The sequence below is a fragment of the Oryctolagus cuniculus genome, chromosome 1 (assembly GCF_051225735.1).
Source record: "Oryctolagus cuniculus isolate XC-2025 breed Fujian yellow rabbit chromosome 1, ASM5122573v1, whole genome shotgun sequence".
Lineage (NCBI taxonomy): Eukaryota > Metazoa > Chordata > Mammalia > Lagomorpha > Leporidae > Oryctolagus > Oryctolagus cuniculus.
This window is the reverse complement of record NC_142867.1, coordinates 232,064,877-232,090,025: the sequence shown is the minus strand read 5'-3', so window position 1 is coordinate 232,090,025 and position 25,149 is coordinate 232,064,877. Positions and strand designations below refer to the sequence as shown.

Sequence of the window (25,149 nt, the reverse complement as noted above, 5' to 3'; positions counted from 1 at the left end):
CTAATAGTTGGGACGTCCCCGTCTATGGCAAAGTACCTCACTTTGGGGGGCGACACTGTGGCACAGTGGGTAAAGCCACTGCCTGCAATGCCGGCGTCCCATATGGGTGCTGGTTTGGGTCCTGGCTGCTCCGCTTCCAACCCAGCTCCCAGATAATAGCCTGGGAAAAAGCAGTGGAAGATGGCCCCAGTGTTTGAGCCCCTGCCCCCTACGTGTGGAGACCTGGATGAAGCTCCTGGCTCCTGGCTCTGGCCTGGCTCAGCTCCAGCTGTTGCGGCCATCTGGAGAGTGAGCAAGTGGATGGAAGATTTTTTTAAGATTTATTTTGTTTGAAAGGCAGAGTTACAGAAAGAGTGGGAGAGCCACAGAGATCTTCCTTCTGCTGCTTCACTCCCCAAATGGCCACAACAGCCAAGACCAGGCCAGGCTGACGCCAGGAGCCAGGGGTTCTTCTGGGTCTCCCACACGGTTACAGGGGCTACCTTCCCAGGTTAATTAGCAGGGAGCTGGACCAGAAGTGCAGCAGCTGGGACTTGCATCGGTGCCCATTTGGGATGCTGGTGTCGCGGGTGGCCGCCTAACCCACTATGCCTCAATGCCACACTCAGATCTTTCTGTCTCTCTGGCGGAGTCAGGCAGAGACAGGAACTGATACCCAGTCCAGGTCTCCCACGTGGATGGCGGGGACAGAGACCTGAGGCGGTCCCTCGTGCCTCCCAGATGCACATCAGCAGGAAGCTGGACTTGGGAGCACACGGACACCTCACCTGCGGTGCCGGACGCCTTCCGGTTGTTTGGATGAGGACTCCAGTGTGAGCTGTGTCTCAGTAACTGACAGCTCACCCTCCTTTCATCGCTTCCACTTTCCTTGCTGTTAGTTGAGGGGTCGACACATGTAAATAAACGTCAGTCTTTTTTTTTTTTTTTTTTTTTTTTTTACATTTATTTGAAAGTCAGAGTTACAGAGAAAGAGGAGGAGAGGCAGAGAGAGAGGTCTTGGGGCCAGCGCCAAGGCCCAGTAGGTTAATCCTCCGCCTGTGGTGCTGGTATCCTATATGGGTGCCGGATCTAGTCCCGGCTGCTCTTCTTCCGATCCAGCTCTCTGCTATGGCCTGGGAGAGCAGTAGAAGATGGCCCAAGTCCTTGGGCCTCTGAACCCGCGTGGGAGACCCAGAAGAAGCTCCTGGTTCCTGGCCTGGATGAGCCCAGCTCCGGCCGTTGTGGCCATCTGGGGAGTGAACCTCCGTCTGTCTCTCCGTCTGTCTACTCTGCCTGCTCCATGCCTGCTCCTTACCTGGTGTGCCATTAGCATGACACTCCCCCAGCTTCTTTGGCTGTCCAGTCCTTTCTGTTCAGGAACTTGAAGAAAAGCACTGTGGGAGAAACTGCCCTGGATGAAACTAACCTGTCCTTTGTGCTCCTCTTTCGGCCCAAACCATCAAGCAGGCACTCCACGTATTAAATCACATTCTGCGTTGGGTTACGATTCTGGAGCGGGTTTGGCCTAGCAATTAGGATGCCTGTGTCCCTGCCACACTGCCTGGGTTCCATACCCGGCTCTGTCCTGACTCCAGCTTCCTGCTAACGTACTCCCTGCGAGGCAGCAGTAGCGACCAGTTATTGGGCTCCTGCCGTCCACATGGGAGACCTGGCTTGTGTTCCTGGTCCCAGGCTCCCAGCCATGGCTCAACCAGGCGTTGTAGCAGGCATCTGAGGAGTGGGCCAATGGGTGGGAATGCCCTCTCTCTGCTTATCAAGTAACATATGAAATAAAATCCTACTTGTTTCACCCACCACCTTTAAATAGGAAGTTGTTTTTAAGATTTATTTATTAGAAAGTCTGTTAGAGAGAGAGGTCTTCTCTCTGCTGGTTCACTCTCCAATTGGCCTCAGTGGCCGGTGCTGTGCCAATCCCAAGCCAGGAGCCGGGAGCTTCTTCCAGGTCTCCCACACGGAAGCAGGGGCCCAAGGACTTGGACGATCTTCTCCTGCTTTCCCGGGCCATAGTAGAGCTGGATCAGAAGAGGAGCAGCTGGGATTCGAACCGGCGCCCATATGGGATGCTGGCACTGCAGGCAGCTGCCCTTCCAGCTCGCCACAGCATGGCCCCAAAAAGGAAGTACTTTTACAAAATGTGTTTCCTGTCAACTTTCCCCCCCACTACAGGATGACCTCAAGATCACCTTAGTCACCAGAGCCCATTTTCAGAGTGGTAAGTTCTAGAGCTTGATTGTGTCACCTCATTAAAACAGCCAGTGGCCTGGTTCTCCAGACGGGGTTCCTTTTAATTATGAAATAATGTCAAATTTAGACAAATTATAGTAATTTTGGGGCTGGCATTGTGGACAGCACGATAGGTCGCTGCCTGTGACAACAGCATCCCACACTGGATGCTGGTTCAAGTCTTGGCTGTTCCACTTCCAATCCAGCTTCCTGCTCATGCACCTGGAAAGCAGAGAATGGCCCAAGTGCTTGGGCCCCAACATTCACATGGGAGAGCAGGATGAAGCTGCTGGCTTTGGCCCGGCCCATCCCTGCCTTTGCAGCCACGTGGGGAGTGAACCAGTGAATGGACGGTCTCTCTGTCTCTCCCTCTCTTTCAGATACTCCTCAGTTTGACTACGTTTGCTTTTACTATCCTCCCTGTATGTGCTTGCATACACATGTACACACACATATGCACACAGGTATAAGGGCACTTTAAAAAGTTCGTGGAAAATGTGATTATGAAAAAACTATGCATGAACTTCAACATTTTTATGCCAAAATAAATATACCTTTTATTTTCATTTCCCATGTCCTTGAATTGCCCTCATATACTCACTCCCCCGAAAAACTAGAAAATGTTTTAGACATCATACCCATTTAAATCAATTCCAGTTTCCTAAGAAATTCAATTTCATAATCTTAGTTCAATTACTAAAGTCATGAAAATAACATTGGCAGAATACTATTATCTAATACGTGTAGAGCACGGGTGGGTGGGTGGCCTGGATGTTAAGGTGCCCCCGTTCCATACTGGAATATTTGGGGTTGAGTCCCTGTTCCACTCCCAATCCCAGCTTGTGTGCCCTGGAAGGGGGCAGGTGGAATTGGGATTCCAAGCTTCAGCACCGTTCTTTTTCTTCTTCCTATTTATTTTTAAGATTTATCTGACAGATAGACAGTGAGAGAGAAAGGTTCTCCCTCCATTGGTTCACTCCTCAAATGGCTACTACTGCCGGAGCTACGCCCATCCAAAGCCAGGAGCCAGGTGCTTCCTCCTGCTCTCACATGTGGGTGCAGGGCCCCAAGCAAGGGCCATCTGCCATTGCCTTCCCGGGCACCAGCAGAGAGCTGGAGTGGAAGAGGAACAACCAGGACTAGAACCCGGCGCCCATATGGGATGCTGGCACCGCAGGTGGAGGATTAACCAAGTGAGCCATGGCGCTGGCCCCGTCTTTTTTTTTTTTTTTTTTTTTTTTAAGATTTTGCTTATTTATTTGAGAGGTAGAGTTACAGAGAAGGGGAAAGACAGAGAGAAAGGTCTTCCATCTGCTGGTTCACTCCCCAGATGACTCAAACAGCCAGAGCTGTGTGGGGAAATTAGACACACCAGGCAATTCAAAGATGGCACCCAAAGGAAGTAAGGTGGGCGGAACCCAGAGTTGTTTACCACCAAAGCTGATTGGCTGCACAGCATCAGGGGAAGTGACGACAACTGATGACGAGTGTAGACATATAGCTAGTACTATGAAAAATCGCCCCATAAAATGACCTTTTAAGTAACTGGTTGATCCTTATGCCCTGCCCCAATGACTCTGCAGTTTTGTGCTTTAAAAGGCTTTGCTAGGCACACAATAAATGAGTTCTTGCTTGACTTGACTCCCAACTGCGTCTGATTATCTCTGGGATTGGGAGGCTGGGGAACGGGCGAGTGGTGGGCTTACCTTTCCTTGGACCCAGTCCATCCTCGTTTGGGTGGACTAAGACCATACAGAGCTGGGTTGATCCGAAGCCAGGATCCAAGAGCTTCATCTAGGTCTTTCATGTGGACGCAGGGGCCCAAGCACTGGGCCATCTTCTGCTTTCCCAGGCCATAGCAGAGAGCTGAATAGGAAGCAGAGTAGCTGGGACATATGCCACAGCGCCAGTCCCTTCAGCCCAGTTCTAACCATGGCTGGCATTTGGAGAACTTCCCATCCACTGGTATGAGAATTCTTTGTCTCTCTCCTTCTTTCGAATAAATAAAACTTTCTACAAAAAAGTTTTAGTATATTTTGATTCAAATTGTGTCAATTGTCTCAATGTCCTTTGTAAGAAAAAAAATGGCAAAATCATTTTTGCTGGCCCAGGTTCCCCTCCAGGGTCACATCCCACATTTAATGCACACATGCAGAAGGTGCCAGAAGGAAACAAAGTTTCTGAAATACATAAATTTGTATGAAGTGTTTTTTTTTTCTAAATGGAGCCTGGCTGTAAACCAGAGGAAAAATTCCTTTACAGCAGTGTTTTGGTGAAGAGCTAGATTGGAGCTTTCAGCTGCTTTAGTTGCATCTACAGGAAACCTGATAACAAGAATGCATTTGGGGCCGGTGCCGCGGCTCAAAAGGCTAATCCTCCACCTAGCGGTGCCGGCACACTGGGTTCTAGTCCCAGTTGGGGCGCCGGATTCTGTCCCGGTTGCTCCTCTTCCAGGCCAGCTCTCTGCTGTGGCCCAGGAAGGCAGTGGAGGATGGCCCAAGTGCTTGGGCCCTGCACCCGCATGGGAGACCAGGAGAAGTACCCGGCTCCTGGCTTTGGATTGGCGCAGCATGCTGGCCATTGCAGCCATTTGGGGGGTAAACCAACAGAAGGAAGACCTTTCTAACTCTGCCTGTCAAAAAAAAAAAAAAAAAGAATGCAAGTGTTTGGCCTGGAGGTTAATGCTGGTTGGGACACTGCATCCCACGTTGGAGTCCAGTCCTGGCTCCATTCCTGACTCCAGCTTCCTGCTAATGCACACCCTGGGAGGCAGCAGGGGACAGCTCAACCACGTGGGAGCCTGGACTGAGTTCCTAACTCCTGGATTCCGCTGACCCAGTCCAGGCTACAGCAGGCCATTTGCAAAGTGAGTAAGAAGATGGGAGCTCTCTTTGCCTCGCAAATAAATAAAAATTATTTAAAAAATTCACTGGGTAGGGCAGGTGGGCCATTTTCTGCTGCTTTCCCCAGCGCATTAGCAGGGAGCTGGAACGGAAGTACAGCAGCTGGAACTAACTGGGGCCCATACTGGATGCCAGTGTGGCAGGCAGTGGCTTAGCCCGATGTGCCACAACACCGCTCCCAACATTCTCCTCTTTAAAAGATTTATCTAAAGGGTGGGTGCTGTGGCGTGGAGGGTAAAGCTGTCACCTGCAATGCTGACATCCCATAATGGGCACCGGTTTCAGTCCTGGCTGCTCCACTTCTGATCCAGCTCCCTGCTAACGAGCCTGGGGAAGCAGCAGACGATGGTACAAGTCTTTGGGCCCCTGCACCTACATGGGAGACCCAGATGTAGCTTCTGGCTTCTGGCTGTGGATCAGCCCAGCTCCAGCCACTGTGGCCACTTGGGGTGTGAACCAGCGGATGGAAGATTGCCTTCTCTCTGCCTCTCCTCTGTAACTCTTTCAAATAAATAAATAAGTAAATCTTCTAATAAAGAAATCATAAAAAAGATATATTTTATTCATTTGAAAGAATTACAGAGGGAAAAAAGGAGAGATCTGCCATCCACTGGTTCACTCCTCAAATGGCTGCAACAGCCAGGGCTGGGCCAGACCGGAGCCAGGAGCCAGGAGCTTCTTCTGGGTCTCCCAGTTGGGTGCAGGGGCCCAAGGACTTGCACCATCTTCTACTGCTTTCCTAGGACATTAGCAGAGAGCTGGATCGGAAGTGCAGCAGCCAGGTCTTGAACCAGTGCCCATATGGGATGCCGGCACTGTGAATTGGTGGCTTAACCTGTTACACCACAAGCAGCCTCAGCCCTGTGGCTCTGCCACGGCTTCTGGTTGTCCTGGTGGCACTGGGACCGGTGATGTCCAACTCCCACTATGACACGGCTGTCATCACAGGAAGCTTGCGGGAAGGAACGCTCTGAGCCCGATGGGAAACCTACACGAGTCCACTCTGTCTGAGGGGTGTAAGATGCTGTCCTGTCGGGATTCTCGAGGCATCATCAAATGTAATACAGGACAATGCTGTGACAAAGGACAGGGCCCTGTCTCAGCAATGAGGTCAAGCTCGAAAGGCGGCAAGCAGAGGAGTGAGTCCTGGAACTGAAAGATGACGCAGTCCTGCGTTCTGTGAGGAACCCGATGCCGTCACCCTCAGGAGTGCCCGGTCGGCCAGGGGCAGGGATCCCTGAGGGCGACCCTATCCCGAGGATCAGAACCCCGGCCTCCCCGCCCTCCGTGTTGGTTACCACCGGGAACCCACAGGATACCAGGATACCAGCATCAGATGACACGTGCACAGCAGGTGACCGCACCCAGGGGCAGGGCAGTCACACAGCCCAAGAGGTATTCTCTGCGCAGCGGTACAAATTCAGAGTGGAAGAGACTTCCAGACTGTCCTGCCAGTGATTTTTATTTATTTATTAATTTTTTAAGATTTGAAAAGCAGAGTAGCAGAGAGAGAAGTTCTTCATCTGCTGGTTCACTGCCCAAATGCCTGCAAGGCTGTGGCTGAGCCAGGCCAACGCCAGGAGCCTGGAACTCGGTCTGGGTCTCCCACTTGGGTGGCGGGGGTCCAACTACTGAGCTGTCACTCCAGTGTGGGATCCACCAGGCCAAATGCCCATCCCTCACATTTTTTAAAATAAACTCATCTTTTAATTCCATTTCCTCATAAACTTTTGACGTATTCTTGTATCATCATCATTTTTTAAAAGATGTATTTATTTATTTGAGAGGCAGAGTTACAGAGAGAAGGACAGACAGGTCTTCCAACTGCTGGTTCACTTCCCAAATGGCTACACAGCTGGAGCTGGGCCCATCCAAAGCCAGGACAGGAGCTGCCTCCGGGTCTCCCACGTGGGTGCAGGGGCCCAAGCACCTGGGCCATCCTCCATGCCTTTCTCAGGCCACTAGAAGGCAGCTGGATTGAAGTGGAGCAGCCGGGACTCAAACCGGCATCCAACCGGGATTCCGTTTGGAATCCACTGCAGGCAGAGGCTTAGCCTACTATGCCACAGTGCCAGTCCCACCAATGAGTTTCCCGTAATTACCTTACACGGAAACCCCACTATGTACAGCACACCAAGCAGAAGTACTGTGGAAGGGCCAGTGCCGCAATGTAGAAGGTTAAGCCTCCACCTGCAGTGCCGGCATCCCATATGGGTGCCAGCTGGAGTCCCGGCTGCTCCACTTCCCATCCAATTCCCTGCTAATGGCCTGGCAAAGGAGAGGAAGATGGCCCAAGTCTTTGGGCCCCTGCACCCACACTGTAGATCCAGAAGAGGCTCCTGGCTTCGGATTGGCCCAGCTGTGGCATAGAGGGTCCCAGTTCCTGCCTGCAAAGGGCAAGCTGCACAGCCCTGCTGGGCCTCCCATCAGGGATCGGGCACGGGACAGTTCCCCACCAGAGGCGGCAGTGCCCTAAAGGAAGGGACGCCCCTTGCAATCGGCACAAACGCCCCCAGCCCTGCAGTCAGTCCTGGTACAAACTGACGCCATTTGTAATAAAACAAGAGGAAAGAGAAGTCTGAGTGGCAGCCGGCTCGCCAAGCTGAGGTCCCGTGTTTCTGGGGACCAGACAGTGACAAGCCCAGTCCTCTTGCCCTCAGGTGGGGATGCTGAGGTTCAGAGAGGGGTTAAATGACCAACTCAAAGCAACAAGACTGAAAAAAAAGTGAATGGAGCCCAGGCTTCCTGGCTCCTATTCCTTCCCAGAGTTCATTTCATTGTGTCCACATTCAAAGACTTAATAAAATAGAGGGGGCCGGTGCTGTGGCGCAGTGGGTAAAGCCGCCATCTGCAGTGCTGGCATCCCATATGGGCGCCAGTTCGTGTCCCGACTGCTCCACTTCCAATCCAGCTCTCTGCTGCGGCCTGGGAAAGCAGTGTAAGATGGTCCAAGTCCTTGGGCAACTGCACCCGCTTGGGAGGCCTGGAACAAGCTCCTAGCTCCTGGCCTCGGATTTTGGCGCAGCTCAGGCCGTTGTGGCCAACTGGGGAGTCAACCAGTGGATGGAAGACCTCTCTCCTCTCTTTCTCTCTGTATCTCCTCTCTATGTGTAACAGTTTCAAATAAATAAATAAATCTAAAAAAGAAATAAAAATAGAATTGTTGGCACATAATTCCAAAAACAGTGACAGAAAAAGCAGCAGTTTTCTCAAGGTCAAGGTCAGGATGACAGCAGAGAAGAACCGCATGGAGTCTCTCCATGCCCGGCTGAGTCACACAGCTCAGGGTGCAGGAGCAGAGGGTGCAGCCGACCATCCGCCAGCACGGGTGTTTGACAAGTCAAGCTTTATTACTTATTTCTGGGCACAGTAGTCGACAATTCGTAAAATGGGCCACTTCATGCCCCTTGCATGCCAGTGACCGCTCCCCCACAAATGAACATTTCCCCCAATCCATGGAGCCCGGAGCCCAGAGACCTGTGCAACATGAAAGAGAATGAGTTTTTCCATAAAACCAGTCTCAACACTGATCCGAACAGCCAAACTCTGGATTTCAGCAGCGGCTTTACAGGAGAAAATCAACAAACATGTAAAACACGACAAAGCAGCGCTGGATTCGTCTCTAACTCTTTACTTAGCCCTGATTCGTTGCTTATGGATGGTCAGCTCAGGGACTGTTGCAAGCCCCATCTCGGTCACCTTAATTCAAGCTGAAAAACAAAACAAAAAGCGCCTGCCCAGGGTCAGGCATCCCTGGCCACCCAGGGATGAAAATCCAAGTGAAGAGGACAACGAGAGCCTCAGCTCAACATCACGCGGGCTTCTGACGCGAGGGATCCGGCACAACCTGGGACTCAGCCACGTCCATCGCCCCTGCCCCCTGCGCTGGGACCCCACGAGCTGAGAGGCAAAGCCGCCAGGACCCAGACCTGCACCAGAGCACTGGGCTCAGGTCCGACGCGGGTGGGCGAGGGAGGTGAGGCCGGGGAGGGCCCCGGGCGCCCTCAGGTCAGAGGGCAATGGCTATCACGTGTTACTCACTTTAAAAAAGGTAACTATGAGGGAAGAGACCTGGGCCACACTCCTCTCCTTGGACGTCTGGGGAAAGCAGCCGCTCTGACGCGATGCCGCAGGAGCTACCGCGGCACTAAGGGACGCCGAGGGTTGGCGATTCGTGGAGATCTCTCATCTTGTCACAAGGTACAAATCCACACAGAAACCCACACTGACAAATGTCCGAGTCGGACATGACTGCTCTCACATCCGCTGTCTTCCTGGCTTTATTCGGTGCCTCTGTGACACCATGGCGACGGTGGGTGACGAGTGACGTCAGGAGCGCCAGAAGGAGGAAGTCAGAAAGCCCTTGGGAACAGGAATCTCCCTGCGTTGCAAACATTTCTGGCCAAGGAAAGACAGAGAAAACGGCATGAGTTTGTGGCAGCACTGCCGGCGGCACGCAGCAGCGGGAGGAAACCAGGGAGGGCCGGCTCACGTCCCACGGACACCGGGCTGACGGGGCGCGCAGGAGCCGGGAGGGTGGGCGGCCTCTGCTTTGCACGAGCCGCAGCACAGCACAGCACGGCACGGCTGACGCCGCCGCCCCAGCCCCGCCTCCCCGCAGCTTCACCTCAGCTCCTCCGCTGAGCTCCGGGAAGCTGAGTGTCCGGCTGTCCCGGCAGACCTCCCACGGAGTTCCACATTATGTGTGAGAAGTCACCTCGGAAAGGTTCTTGGCACTTGGGAATCGGGGGAGAGGCCAGCTCAAAGTGCAGGCTGTCCTCCCAGAAAAACAGCCGCGCGTGCCAGGGCCCCAGGCCCGGCCTGCAGGCAGCGCTGAGCCGAGATGCACTAAGCATGTCCCTTCGTCTGTTAGGACGCCCCCTTCAGACGACACGGACGGCAGCCCCTAATCCAAAGGCTGAGAGGGAATTATGAGCGGACAGCAGGGTTCCGAGAAACAGAGGGAGAGACTGCAAATGGTGCATCTGGAGGCCCGAGGCTTGTCACACACGGCACCATCCAGGCCACTGACAGACAGCTGGGACGTAGGGTCCAAGGGCGTGTTACCTCAAGGAACTGCTGGAGGCGTATGAAGGAGCCCATCTGGCCTGAACTTGTGATGGCTTCAATTCTACAGAAAAAGAAAGACGAGCCGTGAGTGACGTCTGGGTGTGCACCTGTCTGCTGGGGAAGTCAGGTGAGCTGTGGCTCTGGAAGGAAGGGGTGGGGGCAGTGACCCCAGAAATGTCCTCCAAGCTAAGAAGCTGGCCCCTTCCAGAGGAGGTCCCAACCTGCTCTTCAGACAGGAGGGCAAGAGGAGAGGGCACTGTTCCTGCACAAGGTCTCTCCAGTTCTGAAAGGCTTACCGCTAGGGTTGGGTTAGGCACGTGAAAGAAAGGGTACTTGGAAGGCAATGCTACACTAGGGTCCAGAAAACCCTGGATAAATTGGTTCCTCCAACATTTTATTTTAATTAAAAAAAATTTCTTTTGACAGAGAGAGGGAGATCTTCCATCTGCTTGTTCACTCATCAAATGCCTGCCACCAGCCAGGGCCCAAGCCAGGAGACTGAAACGCAGCCTGGATCTCCTAATGGCTGGCAGGGGCCCAAGCACTTCATCCTCCACCTGCTGCCTCCCAGGCTGCATCAGCAGGAGCTGGACCAGACGTGGAGGAGCTGGGGCTTGAACTGGCACTCGGATATGGGATGTGGGTGTTGCAAGCGGAGGCTTCATCTCCCGTGCCAAGACACCTGCCCCTGACACATACATCTGTTTCTCTCCCTCTCTCTCTCTCTTTTTAAAAAATATTTATTTACCTGAAAGGCAGAGTTATAGAAAGAGAGAGAGAAGATAATTTTCCATCTGCTGGTTCATTTCCCAAACAGTTCCAACACCCAGGGCTAAGCCAAAGACAAGAGTTTCATCCAAGTCACCCAGGTGGGTACAGGGGTTCAAGCACTTGGGCCATCCTCTGCTGCTTTCCCAGGCACATTAGCAGGGAGCAGGATAGAAGTGGAGCAGCCGGGACTCACACTGACACCCATATGGATGCCAGCATTGCAGGTGGTGGCTTGACTGGCTACACCACAATGCCAGTTTTGATACAGGTATTTTTTTTAAAGACTTATTTATTTATTTATTTGAAAGAGTGACACAGAGAGGGAAGTCTTCCATCCACTGGTTCACTCTCCAATTGGCCACAATGACTGGAGCTGTGCCCATTCAAAACCAGGAGCCAAGAGCTTCTTCTGGGTCTCCTATGAGGGCGCGGGGCCCCAGGGACCTGGGCCATCTTCTACTGCTTTCCCAGGCCATAGCAGAGAGCTGGATCACAAGTGGAGGGGCCAGGATTCGAACTGGCACCCATATGAGATGCTGGCACTGCAGGCAGTGGCTTTACCCACTACGCCACAGCACCAGCCCCAATACAGGTATTTTCAACCTGAATAAAAAATAACATGTAGGGGCTGGCACTGTGGCATAGCATGTTAACTCGCTGCCTGCAGCACCAGCATCCCATATGGGCACTGGGTCGAGTCCCGGCTGTTCCTCTTCCAATTCAACTCCCTGCTAATGTGCCTGGGAAAGAAGCAGAAGATGGCCCAAGTACTTGGGCCCCTGCACCCACATGGGAGACCTGGAAGAAGCTCCTGACTGGCCCAGCTCCAGCTGTTGTGACCATCTGGGGAGGGAACCAGCGGATGGAAGATCCTTCTCTCTTTGTCTCTCCTTCTCTAACTTTCAAATAACTAAACAAATCTTTAAAAACACACACACACACACACACACACACACACACACACACACGTAAAAGGGTGAGTACTGTGGTGCAGTGGGTTCAAAGCTGCTGTTTGGGATACTTGCATCCCAGACAGGAGTGCTGGTTTCAGTCCCAGCTGCTCCACTTCCAATCCAGCTCCCTGCAATGCATCCTGGGAGACAGCAGACGATGGCTCCAGTGCTTGGGCCCCTGCCATTCGCACAGGAGACCCAGGCAGAGTTTCAGGTTCCTGCCTTTGATGTAGTCTAGCTCTGTGTGTCGCAGGCATTTGGGGAGTGAATCAGCAGATGAAAATCTGTGTGTGTGTGTGTGTGTGTGTGTGTGATTCTGCCACGCAAGTAGATGAAAATAAACAAACAAGAAAAACCACACAGGCATGGGCATTTGGTGCACCAGTTAAGACACAGACTGGGATATCTACACCCTGCAACGAAAGTATCTAGTGTGAGTACCAGCTCCACTTCAGAGTCAGCTTCCTGCTGGCGTGAATCCTGGGACAGCACGTGATGGCTCAAACACTTCAGACCTTCCCACCCATCTGAGACCTGGCAAGAGTTCCAGGCTCCAGGCTTCAGCCTGGCCCAGCCTCAGCTGGTGTCTGCATTTGGGGTGTGAAGCAAAAGATAGAAGGTAAGTTGTCTCTCTCTTTCTCTCTCTCTCCTCCTTTTAAGTAAAGTGAGAGTAAATTTTAAGCAACCAAAAAGCCATGTAAAAGCATGCATGCAAGGGTATCTGATATCTGACTTGTGATTTTACAAAGCCCCTGCTGCCTGCCCAGGGAACTCAGTACCTGGGAAAGTACTCCTCCTTGATGAGAAGAATCATCTTCCAGAACTGGAGCTGGTACTGCTTCATGAGGGCATTCCCACACACCTGGAGGGAAAGCAGGCACAGTCAGGGCAGAGACGGGAGATCCACAGTGCAGGAGACCCTGCACCACCAGCTCTCACAAGGCCAGGGAGCTGGCTACCCAGGGAAGCAGCAGCAAACGCCAACTCCTTCCGAAGCACTTCTGACTCTAGAGTCCACCAGATCTCAATGGACTGCTCTGTTACTCTACTGAAAGGAAGCGTTCCCAGGAGTAGGGTGTGCCTCTCAGTAAGCAGGACAGACAGAACACCACTTGTGTTCCCAGTGACTCAGGATCACTGTTCCTGTACAGCGACTTTGGCCTGTGACATCACAGGCCCAACCTTTCTTCCTGTTGCTTTGGAAGAGATTTAGTTATTATTTATTTGAAAGGCAGAGTGACACAGAGAGGAAAGAGATACAACTTCCATCTGCTGGTTCACTCCCCAAAATGGCTGCAACAGCCAGGTCTGGGCCAGGCTGAACTCCATCTAGTCTCCCAAATGAGTGGCAGGGTCCCAAGTACTTGGGCCGTCTTCCATTACCTTCCCAGGAACACGAGCAGGGCGTTGGATTCAAAAGCAGAAGAGCCGGGACTCAAACCAGCACTGCAATGTGGCATGCCAGCATCATGAGTGGCGGTTTAACCACCGTGCTACAGTGCTGGCCGCGAACCTTCTTCTCTAAGAATTGTCTCCTAAGGGGATGGCGCTGTGGCGCAGCAGGTAAAGCCACCGCCTGCAGTGCCGGCATCCCACATGGGCGCCGGTTCGAGTCCCAGCTGCTCCACTTCTGATCCAGCTCTCTGCTATGGTCTGGTAAAGCAGCAGAAGATGGCATAAGTCCTTGGGCCCCTGCACCCGTATGGGAGACCCAGAAGAAACTCCTGGTTCCTGGCTTCGGATTGGCACAGCTCCAGCCGTTATGGCCATTTGGGGAGTAAACCAGCAGGTGAACCTCTCTCTCTGCCTCTCTGTAACTCTGCCTCTAAATTAATAAATAAATCTTGGGGCCTGTGCTGTGGTGCAGCGGGTTAAAGCCCTGGCCTGAAGCACCGGCATCCCATATGGGCACCGGTTCTAGTCCCGGCTGCTCCACTTCCGGTCCAGCTCTCTGCTATGCCCTGGGAAAGCAGTAGAAGATGGTCCAAGTGCTTGGGTCCCTGCACCCACGTGGGAGACCTGGAAGAAGCTCCTGGCTTCGGATTGGCACAGCTCCAGTTGTTGCAGCCATCTGAGGAGTGAACCAGCGGATGGAAGACCTGTCTCTGTAACTCTGTCTTTCAAATAAATAAAATCTTTAAAAATAAATAAATAAATCTTTTTTTTTTTTTTTTGGTCAGGCAGAGTTAGACAGTGAGAGAGAGAGACAGAGAGAAAGGTCTTCCTTCCGTTGGTTCACCCCCCTAATGGCTGCTACGGCTGGTGCGCTGCACCAATCCGAAGCCAGGAGCCAGGTGCTTCCTCCTGGTCTCCCATGCGGGTGCAGGGCCCAAGCACTTGGGCCATCCTCCACTGCACTCCCGGGCCACAGCAGAGAGCTGGACTGGAAGAGGAGTAATCGGGACAGAATCCAGCGCCCCAACTGGGACTAGAACCCGGTGTGCTGGCGCCGCAGGCAGAGGATTAGCCCAGTGAGCCGCAGCGCTGACAATCTTTTTTTTTTTTTAAAGACAGTTACGAGAGAGGGAGAGACAGAGATTCATCTTCCATATGATAACTTACTCCCCAAATGGCTGCAACAGCTAGGACTTGGCCAGGCCACAGTCAGGAACTTCATCTGGGTCTCCCACACGGATGCAGGAGCCCAAATACTTGGGCCATCTTCTACTGCTTTCCCAGGACATAGCAGAGAGCCGGATCAGAAGTGGAGCAGCTGGGACACAAACTGGCACTCATATGGCATGCTGGCATTGCAGTGGTGGCTTAATCTGCTGTGCCACAGTGGCAGCCTCCAATTTTCTCTTTTTTATGATAAAAGAACATCCACACAGAGAGGACAAGCAGAGTGGGAAGAAAAAATGAAAGCTGGGATTGTCTTATGACATGGGAACCTCATGCCCAAACTCATCAGGCTCAATTTTTATTTTTATTTTATTTTACTTATTTTTATTAACTTGAGAGGTAGAGAAGAGGGAGCAGGAAGGACAGAAACTGAGAGACAGACAGACAGCGAGAACTTTGACCTGCTGGTTCACCCCAGTAACAGCCCGTAACAGCTAGGGACCAGGCTGAAACCAGGAGCCTGAAATTCCATCCAGGTCTCCCATGTGGGCGGCAGGGGCCCAGTACTTAAGTCATCACCACTGTCTCCCACGGTGGGCATTAGCAGGAAGCTGGAATCGGAAGCAGAGATGGGACAATTTCAACCAGGCACTCGGATATGGGATGCAGGTGTCCCAAGTGCACCAAATCGTCATCCCCAGGCTGCGATTCTATACTGTGTCCCCGGTCATGTCACCCGGTGGTCCCAGGCAGCACTGACAGTGGCCTTCTCCTCTGTGCTAACCGAATCACATACCTCCAAGAAGTCAAAGAGAAGAGTGGCTGTGACATCGGATAGGGGCTCCATGTTCAAGATCTGTGCCAACCAGCGCCAGCCATGATTTAGACCATGAGGGTGCGTCTGGAAGGAGAGAAGCCTGGTCATGCCTTGGTTTCATTTACTCAGAGACCTAACTCCCAATGTTATCACTCAGTTATCACCAGCGCACCTCGTTACCGTCTAACAGGGACTGTTATCACCAGGACACTGCGTTACCGTCTAACAGGGACTGTAATTACCAGCACACTGCGTTACCATGTAACAGAGACTGTTATCACCAGCACACTGTGTTACCGTGTAACAGGGACTGTTATCACCAGCACACTGTGTTACCGTGTAACAGGGACTGTTATCACCAGCACACTGCGTCACCGTGTAACAGGGACTGTTATCACTAGCACACTGCATTACGTGTAACAGGGGCTGTTATCACCAGCACACTGTGTTACCGTGTAACAGGGACTGTTATCACCAGCACACTGTGTCACCGTGTAACAGGGACTGTTATCACCAGCACACTGTGTCACCGTGTAACAGGGACTGTTATCACCAGCACACTGTGTTACCGTGTAACAGGGACTGTTATCACCAGCACACTGTGTTACCGTGTAACAGGGGCTGTTATCACCAGCACACTGTGTTACCGTGTAACAAAGACTGTTATCACCAGCACACTGTGTTACCGTGTAACAGGGACTGTTATCACCAGCACATTGTGTTACCGTGTAACAAAGACTGTTATCACCAGCACACTGTGTTACCGTGTAACAGGGACTGTTATCACCAGCACATTGTGTTACCGTGTAACAGGGACTGTTATCACCAGCACACTGTGTTACCGTGTAACAGGGACTGTTATCACCAGCACATTGTGTTACCGTGTAACAGGGACTGTTATCACCAGCACACTGTGTTACGTGTAACAGGGACTGTTATCACCAGCACACTGTGTTACCGTGTAACAGGGACTGTTATCACCAGCACACTGTGTTACGTGTAACAGGGACTGTTATCACCAGCACACTGTGTTACCGTGTAACAAAAACTGTTATCACCAGCACACTGTATTACGTGTAACAGAGACTGTTATCACCAGCACACTGAATCTCCAGGTCATCTAAACTAAGCACATGCTCAGACAGAAGTGGTATGAGCTAAATCAGTTCTGTTTTTTGTTTTTCGTTATTCATTTAAATTTACATATTTATTCTGAAAGCATTACAGAGAGGAAGAAACAGTGATCTTCCATCTGCTGGGTCACTCCTCAGATGGCGACAATGGATAAAGCTGGGCAGGGCCACAGCCAAGAGCTTCAGCTGGGTCTCCCAGGTGGGTGGTAGCACCCCAGACGTTTGGCCCATCTTCCGCTGCTTTGCCCAGGCCCTGAGCAGGAAGCTGGATCAGAAGTACAGCAGCCAGGACACAAACTGGCGTCCACAGTGGATGCGTGTCACAGGTGGCAGCTTTACCTGTTACACAATGCCAGCCCCATTTTGTTTTTATTTTTGAAACCACTCTTCTTTTAAAATTTTTAAATATCACTTATTTTAGAGACAGAGATCTCCAATCCACTGGTCACTCCCCCAAACGCTTGCAATAACCGGGGCTGGGCCAGGCTGGAGTCAGGATTTCAATCCAGGTCTCGTGTGGGTGGCTGAGACCTGCAGCCTCCCAGCGTGCGCACCAGCAGGAAGCTGCAATCAGGGGTGGCACGCTGTGGGACCCCGGCACACCAGCAGTATCTTAACAGCTATGTCAAACACCCACCCACACATTTTGGTGTAGGGGATCCCTTTGATACACATGGGTCGGCTTCAGTTTCAGGGATTCCACAGACCGACAGTTTTCCTTGCTGACATTTCATTCATTCTTCATGAGATCTTTGGCACAAAAGCTGAGACGCAGCGGGTGCGCCATCAAGACTTCCTGAGGGACAGATACTGAGATGCTGCTCGGACGCCCACACCCCCTACAAACCTGCCTGGGCTCAAGTCCCAGCGCTGCATCCAATTCCAATTTCCTGCTAATGTGCTCCCTGGTTACCTGCCCAAGCACTTGGAACCCTGCCACCCACAGAGAAGACCCAGATGGAGTTTCAAGTTCCTGGCTTCAGCCTGGCCCAGCCCTAGCTATTGCAGTCATTTGGGGAATGAACCATTCCCTGCCTTGTAGATACCATAAAGAAATTTTGAAAAAAAAAACAAAACAAAACAAAAAAAACATAAAAAACACTTCTACAATCACTCAACTTGTACTTTCCTCTTTAGGTCTTCAAGTCCATTAGCCTGTCCACCCTGCTCATCTCTTCTATTCCTTGAGCAGGGATGGGGCTGGTGGGGCAAAGGCCTGCCCCTGCGGCGTGGCTCACTGTCAGGCCTCCCTCTGCCACCCGAGTGAAACTGTGTGATCCAGGTGATTTCTAGCCTAAGGAGGTCTACGCTGACAATTTCTTGCTCACTCCTCTTCTCCCCGGTGCACTCTGCAGGCGCTCAGGTCTCAGGTGTTGGCATCTGATCCTCCGCCAACACCTAGAGCTGCCTCCCACCCCTTGTCAGTCACCGCACAGGGCAAACACCACACGGGCCTGGTGCGAACATCCCTCGGTGACACCAGCCTTTCCCCCTCACCTCCTGTCGGTTTCCGTACGGCCACCGGAGCTGAATGATGGCGGCATAGAGACGGATCATCCCAGACATGCGTTTGAGGAAGGTGTCCTGCTGTTCCACCTTGGAATCCTTCACCTGGTAGCCAAGCATCCTGTGTGGGAATAAACAATTCAGTGTGACGGTGCACGGCTGAAAGCAACAACAGAGTATCATCACCTTTGCCGCTATGAACATGCTATTACAAAGCACTACTTCTGTAGAAAACTTGGTCTACAATGCACTGCTATCTGTTGTCAGACGTGTGCTCCCTGTAAGCCCGTGAGGAGGCCTCTCGGTAAACGAGGGGGTGCAGGGGGTCCTCACTGCCTTTCATAAAGAGGGAACTGAGGCCCCAGGGGCTGAACGATTAGCCCACTGTTTCCAAGCTGCCAAGTGAAAAGCGAGGTAAATTCAAGACCTCTGGCTTCCAGATCCAGTGTTCTTCCTCTAAACTAACTGGACTTAAATCCAAACCCACAGGCTGTTTCTTTTTTTTTTTTTTTTTTTTTTTTTTTTAATTTTTTGACAGGCAGAGTGGACAGTGAGAGAGAGAGAGAGAGAGAAAGGTCTTCCTTTTGCCATTGGTTCACCCTCCAATGGCCGCCGCGGCCGGCGCGCTGCGGCCGGCGCACCGCGCTGATCCGATGGCAGGAGCCAGGAGCCAGGTGCTTTTCCTGGTCTCCCATGGGGTGCAGGGCCCAAGCACCTGGGCCATCCTCCACTGCACTCCCTGGCCACAGCAGAGGGCTGGCCTGGAAGAGGGGCAACCGGGACAGAATCCGGCGCCCCGACCGGGACTAGAACCCGGGGTGCCGGCGCCGCTAGGCGGAGGATTAGCCTAGTGAGCCGCGGCGCCGGCCCACAGGCTGTTTCTGACAGTGCGCTCTGGGTACGTCAGAGGCACTGGGAGTAGGGGGGAAACACCTTCCAGCTGTTTCTAGTCACGCATCACTGTAGGGCGGGCAAGTCAGGAGGAAGCCACCTCACCTCTGATAGTCCTCCAAAGCCATTCCCTCCTTGAAAGCCGGGTAGAAGGGGACGGAGTAAGGGCACTTCCTGTGTAGATGAGCAAGGATGAGGTCCCCCACCCTGGGGTGGAGCTCCCAGATCCCTGAGGCCACCACCGCGATGGGGAAGGCGGCTTCGTGGTGAGAGGCCACTTCCTCCTCGCCTTGTTTCTGGAACACAGAGATGGATCCGACTTAGAGGCCTGAACGCTGTCTCCCAGCCTTTTCTCCCCTACAAGGAGCAAGGTTTTCTCACCACAAATTTCTCTGCCAGTTTGTACTGGACAAAATCCAGCCCCTGTGGGTTGAGTGTGACGGATACAGAGCGCCCACCAGACTGAACGGGTTTTCCAGAGAGCAGACTGTGAATCTTGTCAAAGATCTCCTTCAGCTTCGAGCCTAGACATGACACAGAAAAGGTCAGTTAACAGCTACACCTGCAGCTCGGGCTTCTTCCCAACACTGTAATAACAAAGCGTCCATGCAGTCCAGCCGTGCAGTCCCAGAGAGGTTCAGAGCCTGAAGACAAAACACGGACACAGAAGAAAGGAGGACAGCAGAACACAGGGTGTGGGGTGCAAAGTCATGGACGGCACTACTCCGGATGAGTGTCTCATGTGGGAACCCAGTCATTCTGAAACTGACACGTGAAGCAAAGACATAAACAGCAGCAAACAGGCATTGAATTCTGCATTGCAGATCTCATAGAGGAGCCAGCTCATGGTTCTTCCAAGGGGCTAACGTCCAACGTCCTCAGAAACTCAGACATGGGTCCCTGTCACTAGCATGCCTCAGAGATCTTGAGTGCCCCACCCCTCTCCACCCAACGATATGAGGTTGCAGGTGGTAAAGCAGCAGGCCTTGTAACTCGTGCTTGCGGGCAGGGGCCTTGCATGTGTCCTGTGGACAAGAGCAGCTGCCCGTTGACAAGAACGGAGACGTACAGAGGAAAGACGAGAGAAAAAGAGAACCAAAGTGGCTAGCCCCATTCCTGCCACTGCCTGCAATAAAAAATTTTTTCCCAAATGTATTGATTTTTAAAATTTATTTAAGAGGCAAAGAGATAAGACTGAGAAATCTTCCACCTGTTGGTTTACTTCCCAAATGCCTACATGGCTGGAACTGAGCCAGGCCAGAGCCAGGAGCAGGAACTCGACCCAAGTCTCCAGCGTGGGTAGCAGGGGCTCATCTACTCGAGCCACTGTGTGCTGCTCCCAGGGTGCACGGTAGCAGGAAGCAGGGATCTGAAGCGGATGCGCTCTGCGGGACGTGGGCATCCTGAGTCCCGCCCACTGTGTCAAATGCCTGTCCCTGGAACCAGTTTTCACACAGCATCTCCAATGGAGAAACACACTGCCAAGCTTCTCATCACATCACGAAATGCTACAAAACTCTTAGAAACATCTCCCCAAACAGTGGTTTAAAAAAATTTTTAAAAGCCAATCACATGGGGCTGGCGCTGTGGCACAGAGAGTTAAAGCCCTGGCCTGCAGCACTGGCATCCCATATGGGCGCCAGTTCTAGTCCTGGCTGCTCCTCTTCTGATCCAGCTCTCTGCTATGGCCTGGGAAAGTAGTGGAAGATGGCCCAAGTGCTTGGGTCCCCACACCCACGTGGGAGACCCAGAAGAAGCTCCTGGCTCCTGGCTTCAGATCGGCTCAGCTCCAGCCATTGCAGCCATCTGGGGAGTGAACCAGGAATGGAAGATTCCTCTCTCTGACTCTACCTCTCTCTGTAACTCTTTCAAATAAATAAAATAAATTAAAAAAAAAAAAAAAAGCCAAACACATTTCTCAAGAAATAAAGAAATGGGTGGGTGTTGTGGTATAGCAGGTTAAGCTGTCTGCTGGGACTCCAGCATCCCACATCCAAGTGCTTGGGATTAAGTCCCATCTCTCTTCCGCTCTCGCATCCCGGGAGGCAGCAGGCAACGGTCAAGCACATCAGTGCCTGCCATCCATATGGGAGACGCAGACAGTGTTCCAGGCTCCTGGCTAGGATCTGGCCCAGCCCCAGCTGCTCTAGGTATCTGGGGAGTAAACCAGTGGAGGGAAGATCTTTGCCTGTCTGCCTTTCAAATCAATAAAGATTTTTTTAAAAAGGAAATAAAAAATGCAAAAGAAAACTAAGAATCAAGTCACAGGGGGTAAATCTGCCACCTACAATGCCAGCATCCCATGTGGGTGCTGGTTCATGTCCTGGCTGCTGTTTCCAATCCAGCTCCCTGCTAAAGTCCTGGGAACGCAGCAGAAGATGGCCCAAGTGCTTGGGCCTTTGCATCCACATCAAAGACCCAGATGGAGGTCCAGGCTCCTGGCCTTGGCCTGGCCCAGCTGTAGCCGTTGTGGTCATCTGGGGAGTGAGCCAATGGATGGAAGATATCTCTCTATATATATAACTCTGCCTTTCAAATAAATAACTAAATCTTTTAATTTACATTATTGATGACTTTTTTTTTAATTTATTTTTTTAATACAGGCAGAGTTAGACAGTGAGGGAGAAAGACAGAGAGAAAGGTCCTCCTTCTGTTGGTTCATCCCCCAAATGGCTGCTACGGCCGGCGTGCTGCGCCAATCCGAAGCCAGGAGCCAGGGGCTTCCTCCTGGTCTCCCATGCGGGTGCAGGGACCCAAGCACCTGGGCCATCCTCTACTGCACTCCCGGGCCACAGCAAAGAGCTGGACTGGAAGAGGAGCAACCAGGACAGAATCCGGTGCCCCAATTGGGACTAGAACCCGGGGTGCCGGCGCCGCAGGCGGAGGATTAGCCTGGTGAGCCGCGGCGCTAGCCATGGACAGTACACTCTTAAACTGGGTTACAGCAATGATAGAGACTCAGGGGAAAAGTCAAGAAATATGTAGAAAAAACACAAACAGCCAATCTGGAGACTTGTCAGGTGTGGACAGTGAACCGGAGGAGGCAGCCACGAGATGACTCCCCGTGCCCAGCGAGGGTAACTGAGCAGACATGGGTGCTATTGATCACTTAGAGAAAAGTGAGGCAAAAGGAAGAAGATGGCTCAGATCTGAACACAGTAAAACTGAGGCAGCTGCGGGACAGCGACACAGAGACGTCCCCCACGTGCCTGGAGCTGCAGGAGCCACAGCTCAGGACAGGAATGAGCCAGAGGCAGACATGGAACTCATGAGCACGTAAGTGACGCAGGTAGAAGATATCTGGGGACCCCTACAAGGGGGTAGAGACAGGAACCCATCAAGGACAGAGAGGGTGAGGAGGAGCTGCAAAGTGCCCCACCATGGAAGCCACGGTAGCGCTTCATGGAGGAGGAAGTGGTCAGCAGTGCCCAGCGGAACTGTGGGGAAGACCACAAACACTCAGGAGAGAGAGGATCGAGCGACTCTTGCTGGGATGAGTCCAGCATACAGAAAGGCTGAGCCAAAGGAGCCCAGGAGAGTCCTCACAGAGACCGGAGAGGCAGCAAAGGAGCCGTCCTGCAGGAGACGCGAGGGCAGGGAGCAGGCACAGAGGGGGCATGCTCGGCAGCAGGCGGCCTCGGCCTCTGACCCAGGAGATGAACAGGCAAGCACAGGAGGTGCGCCACCTGGTGCAGGAGGAGGTGAGGCTTTGTGCAGTCCACCAAGGCGCGAGCACGGGGACAAGCAGCAGCAGGGCAGAGTGGGTGTGCCGCGCGGTCCTCACCACCTCGCTCCCTCTGCCGAGCTGTTCAGGAGGCAGCCCTTCAAATGCCATGAAGCAGGAACGCTGCTCATTCATTCACCCCTTGCCCTGTCCCAGCAAATCCGACAGCCAAGTGCTACCTGAGTTTTGTCATGTGGTCTCTCAACTTCCTCACGCATTTTTAGGTGACAACAAGCTAATCGGAGAGCAGCCCTCCGGATGCAGCCCCCGCTTCTGTATTTGGAAGCCCCCTCTTGCAGAGCTCTGTAGCAATGAGCCCCTGGCTCTGCTCCCTGACTGCTGCTTGCTCTCCAGGGCTCAGACTCTGCAGAGGAAGGAAACGCGTCCCACAGGTGATTGACAAGGCGAGCCTGGGTTTGGAAGCGGTGGGGTGGCAGCCACATTCCAGGGCTCCTGTGACATGTCTTCAGCAAACACTTCTCAACTTCACAGTTAAAAGCCATCCTCAGTAGTTTACTATTAATAGACACCTTGTTAAAAATGAGTCAAGGAATGTACCGAGATTACATTCTAAGTATACCTTCTATGTGTTGAAAAGGAAAAAAGAGAAAACCACGGCGCACGTACTTCACATATGTCTGATCCATCTGGCACCATGTATTTGAACACACTTTAAAAATATCTGGGGCCAGTGCTGTGCTGGGGTAGGCTAACTGCCTGTGGCACTGGCATCCTATATGGGTGCCAGTTCTGGTCTCGTTTCTCCTATTCCAATTGAGCTCTCTGCAAATGGCCTGGAAAAGCAGTGGAAGATGGCCCAAGCGCTTGGGCCCCTGCACCCGCATGGGAGACCCAGAGGAAGCTCCTGGCTCCTGATCAACCCAGCTCCAGCAGTTACAGCCATCTGGGGAGTGAACCAGCGGAAGGAAGACCTCTCTCTTTGCCTCTCCTTCTCTTTCTGTGTAACTCTTTCAAATAAATAAACAAATAAATCTTTAAAAGAGAGAGAGAGAGAGAAGTCTTTTTTCTTTTTCTTTTTTAATTTATTTGACAGAGTTAGAGAGAAAGGTCTTCCTTCCATTGGTTCACTCCCCAAATGGCTGCTACGGCCAGAGCTACGCCCATCTGAAGCCAGGAGCCAGGTGCTTCCTTCTGGTCTCCCATGTGGGTGCAGGGACCTAAGCACTTGGGCCATCCTTCACTGCCTTACTGGGCCACAGCAGAGAACTGGACTGGAAGAAGAGCAACTGGGACTAGAACCCGGCACCCATATGGGATGCCGGCGCCACAGGCAGAGGATTAACCAAGTGAGCCATGGCGCCGGCCCGAGAGAGAGGTCTTTCATCCACTGGTTCACTTTCCAGTTGATCTGAAGCCAGGAGCCTGGAGCTTCTTCTGGGTTTCCCATTTGGGTACAGGAATTCAAGGACTTGGGCTATCTTCCACTGTTTTTCCAGGCCATAGCAGAGAGCTGGATCAGAAGTGGAGCAGCCAGGACTCAAACTGGCGCCGCTATGTGATGTCAGCACTGCAGGCGGCAGCTTTACTCGCTACGCCACACCGGCGGCCCCTGGCTGCTCCAACTACTTGGGCCCCTGCACCCGTGTGGAGACCTGGAAGAAGCTCCTGGCTCCTGTCATCAGTCTGCCCCAGCCCTGGCTGTTGTGACCATTTTGGGAGTGAATCAGTGGATGTAAGATCTCCTCTCTCTGTAACTCTTGCCTTTCAAATAAATAAATCATAAAAAAAAAAAAAAAAATCCAAGGAAGCAGAGGCCGTGTTCTCAAGCCCCAGACCAACCTGCAATGGTGGAGATCTGGCTCACAGGGATGGTGGCAGCCTTCTGGAGGTCCATCTTGATCTTCTTGGCCTGTGGGAAGACAGCAGTCGAGGGCAGTGTGGAACAGCAGAGCAGCTGCCACTTGGGAGCAGGGACAGGGTTGCACCAGCTACATTCCTTAGGGACATGAGGCTGTGGGAAGCACTCGGAGGCCCAGAGAATTCTCGCCACCCACCCCTGCCCTACCTGGATGTCCTTGCTGCTGGTCAGGCCCTCAAAGGCCCTCACGCACTGAGAGGACACCTCCTGCAGCTGCTGGTACCACTGTATTGTACTGTCTTGCACCTTCACCTGGAGGGCTGCACGACGGGAAAACGGTTTCAATAGCAGCTAGTGTTACTGAGGAGCAGTGTGGGCAGGTGTGGGACAGCAGGTGGCCACAGGCATCACACAGGAGAGCCTGGGGACTGGGGCCTGCCGCCACTCCCAACACAGCCTCCTACTGATGTGCACCGTGGGAAACAGCAGATGACGGCTGAAATACTCGGTCCCTGCCACCCACAGGAGAGAACAGATGGTGGTCTAGGCTCTCAGTTTTGGCTGGCTGGCTGGCTATTGTGGGATTTGGGAAGTGAACCAACAGATGGAAAATCTCTGTCTTTCAAATAAATTAATAAAACAAAGTATTATTAATAATATCTAGCATAATAGCTAATGTGAGCTAGACACTTTTAAAAAATACTTATTTATTTTCATCTATTTGAGAGTCAGAGTGACAATGAGAGAGAGAGAGATTCTCCATTTGCTAGTTCCTAC

The 25,149-nt window shown here is 52.4% G+C and overlaps 1 protein-coding gene across 4 annotated transcripts in view; it reads right to left on the bottom strand.

Moving 5' to 3' along the window:
• Positions 1 to 8,455: 8,455 nt before the first annotated feature.
• Positions 8,456 to 25,149, bottom strand: part of GLE1 (GLE1 RNA export mediator) — a 42,648-nt gene continuing 25,954 nt past the window's right edge. For 3 of the 4 annotated variants that reach the window (XM_002722968.6, XM_070057625.2, XM_089320751.1), the window contains 9 exons: positions 24,580 to 24,692; positions 24,354 to 24,423; positions 19,211 to 19,353; positions 18,935 to 19,125; positions 17,930 to 18,059; positions 15,279 to 15,383; positions 12,700 to 12,782; positions 10,194 to 10,257; positions 8,456 to 9,524 (listed from right to left, as the gene is read on the bottom strand). In XM_002722968.6, coding sequence (XP_002723014.3) covers positions 9,456 to 9,524; positions 10,194 to 10,257; positions 12,700 to 12,782; positions 15,279 to 15,383; positions 17,930 to 18,059; positions 18,935 to 19,125; positions 19,211 to 19,353; positions 24,354 to 24,423; positions 24,580 to 24,692 — 968 coding nt within the window. In that variant the 3' untranslated portion in view covers positions 8,456 to 9,455. Of the gene's footprint in view, positions 9,525 to 10,193; positions 10,258 to 12,699; positions 12,783 to 15,278; positions 15,384 to 17,929; positions 18,060 to 18,934; positions 19,126 to 19,210; positions 19,354 to 22,732; positions 22,918 to 24,353; positions 24,424 to 24,579; positions 24,693 to 25,149 lie in introns of all 4 variants that reach the window. The other variant, XR_016225682.1, reaches the window with a different exon arrangement.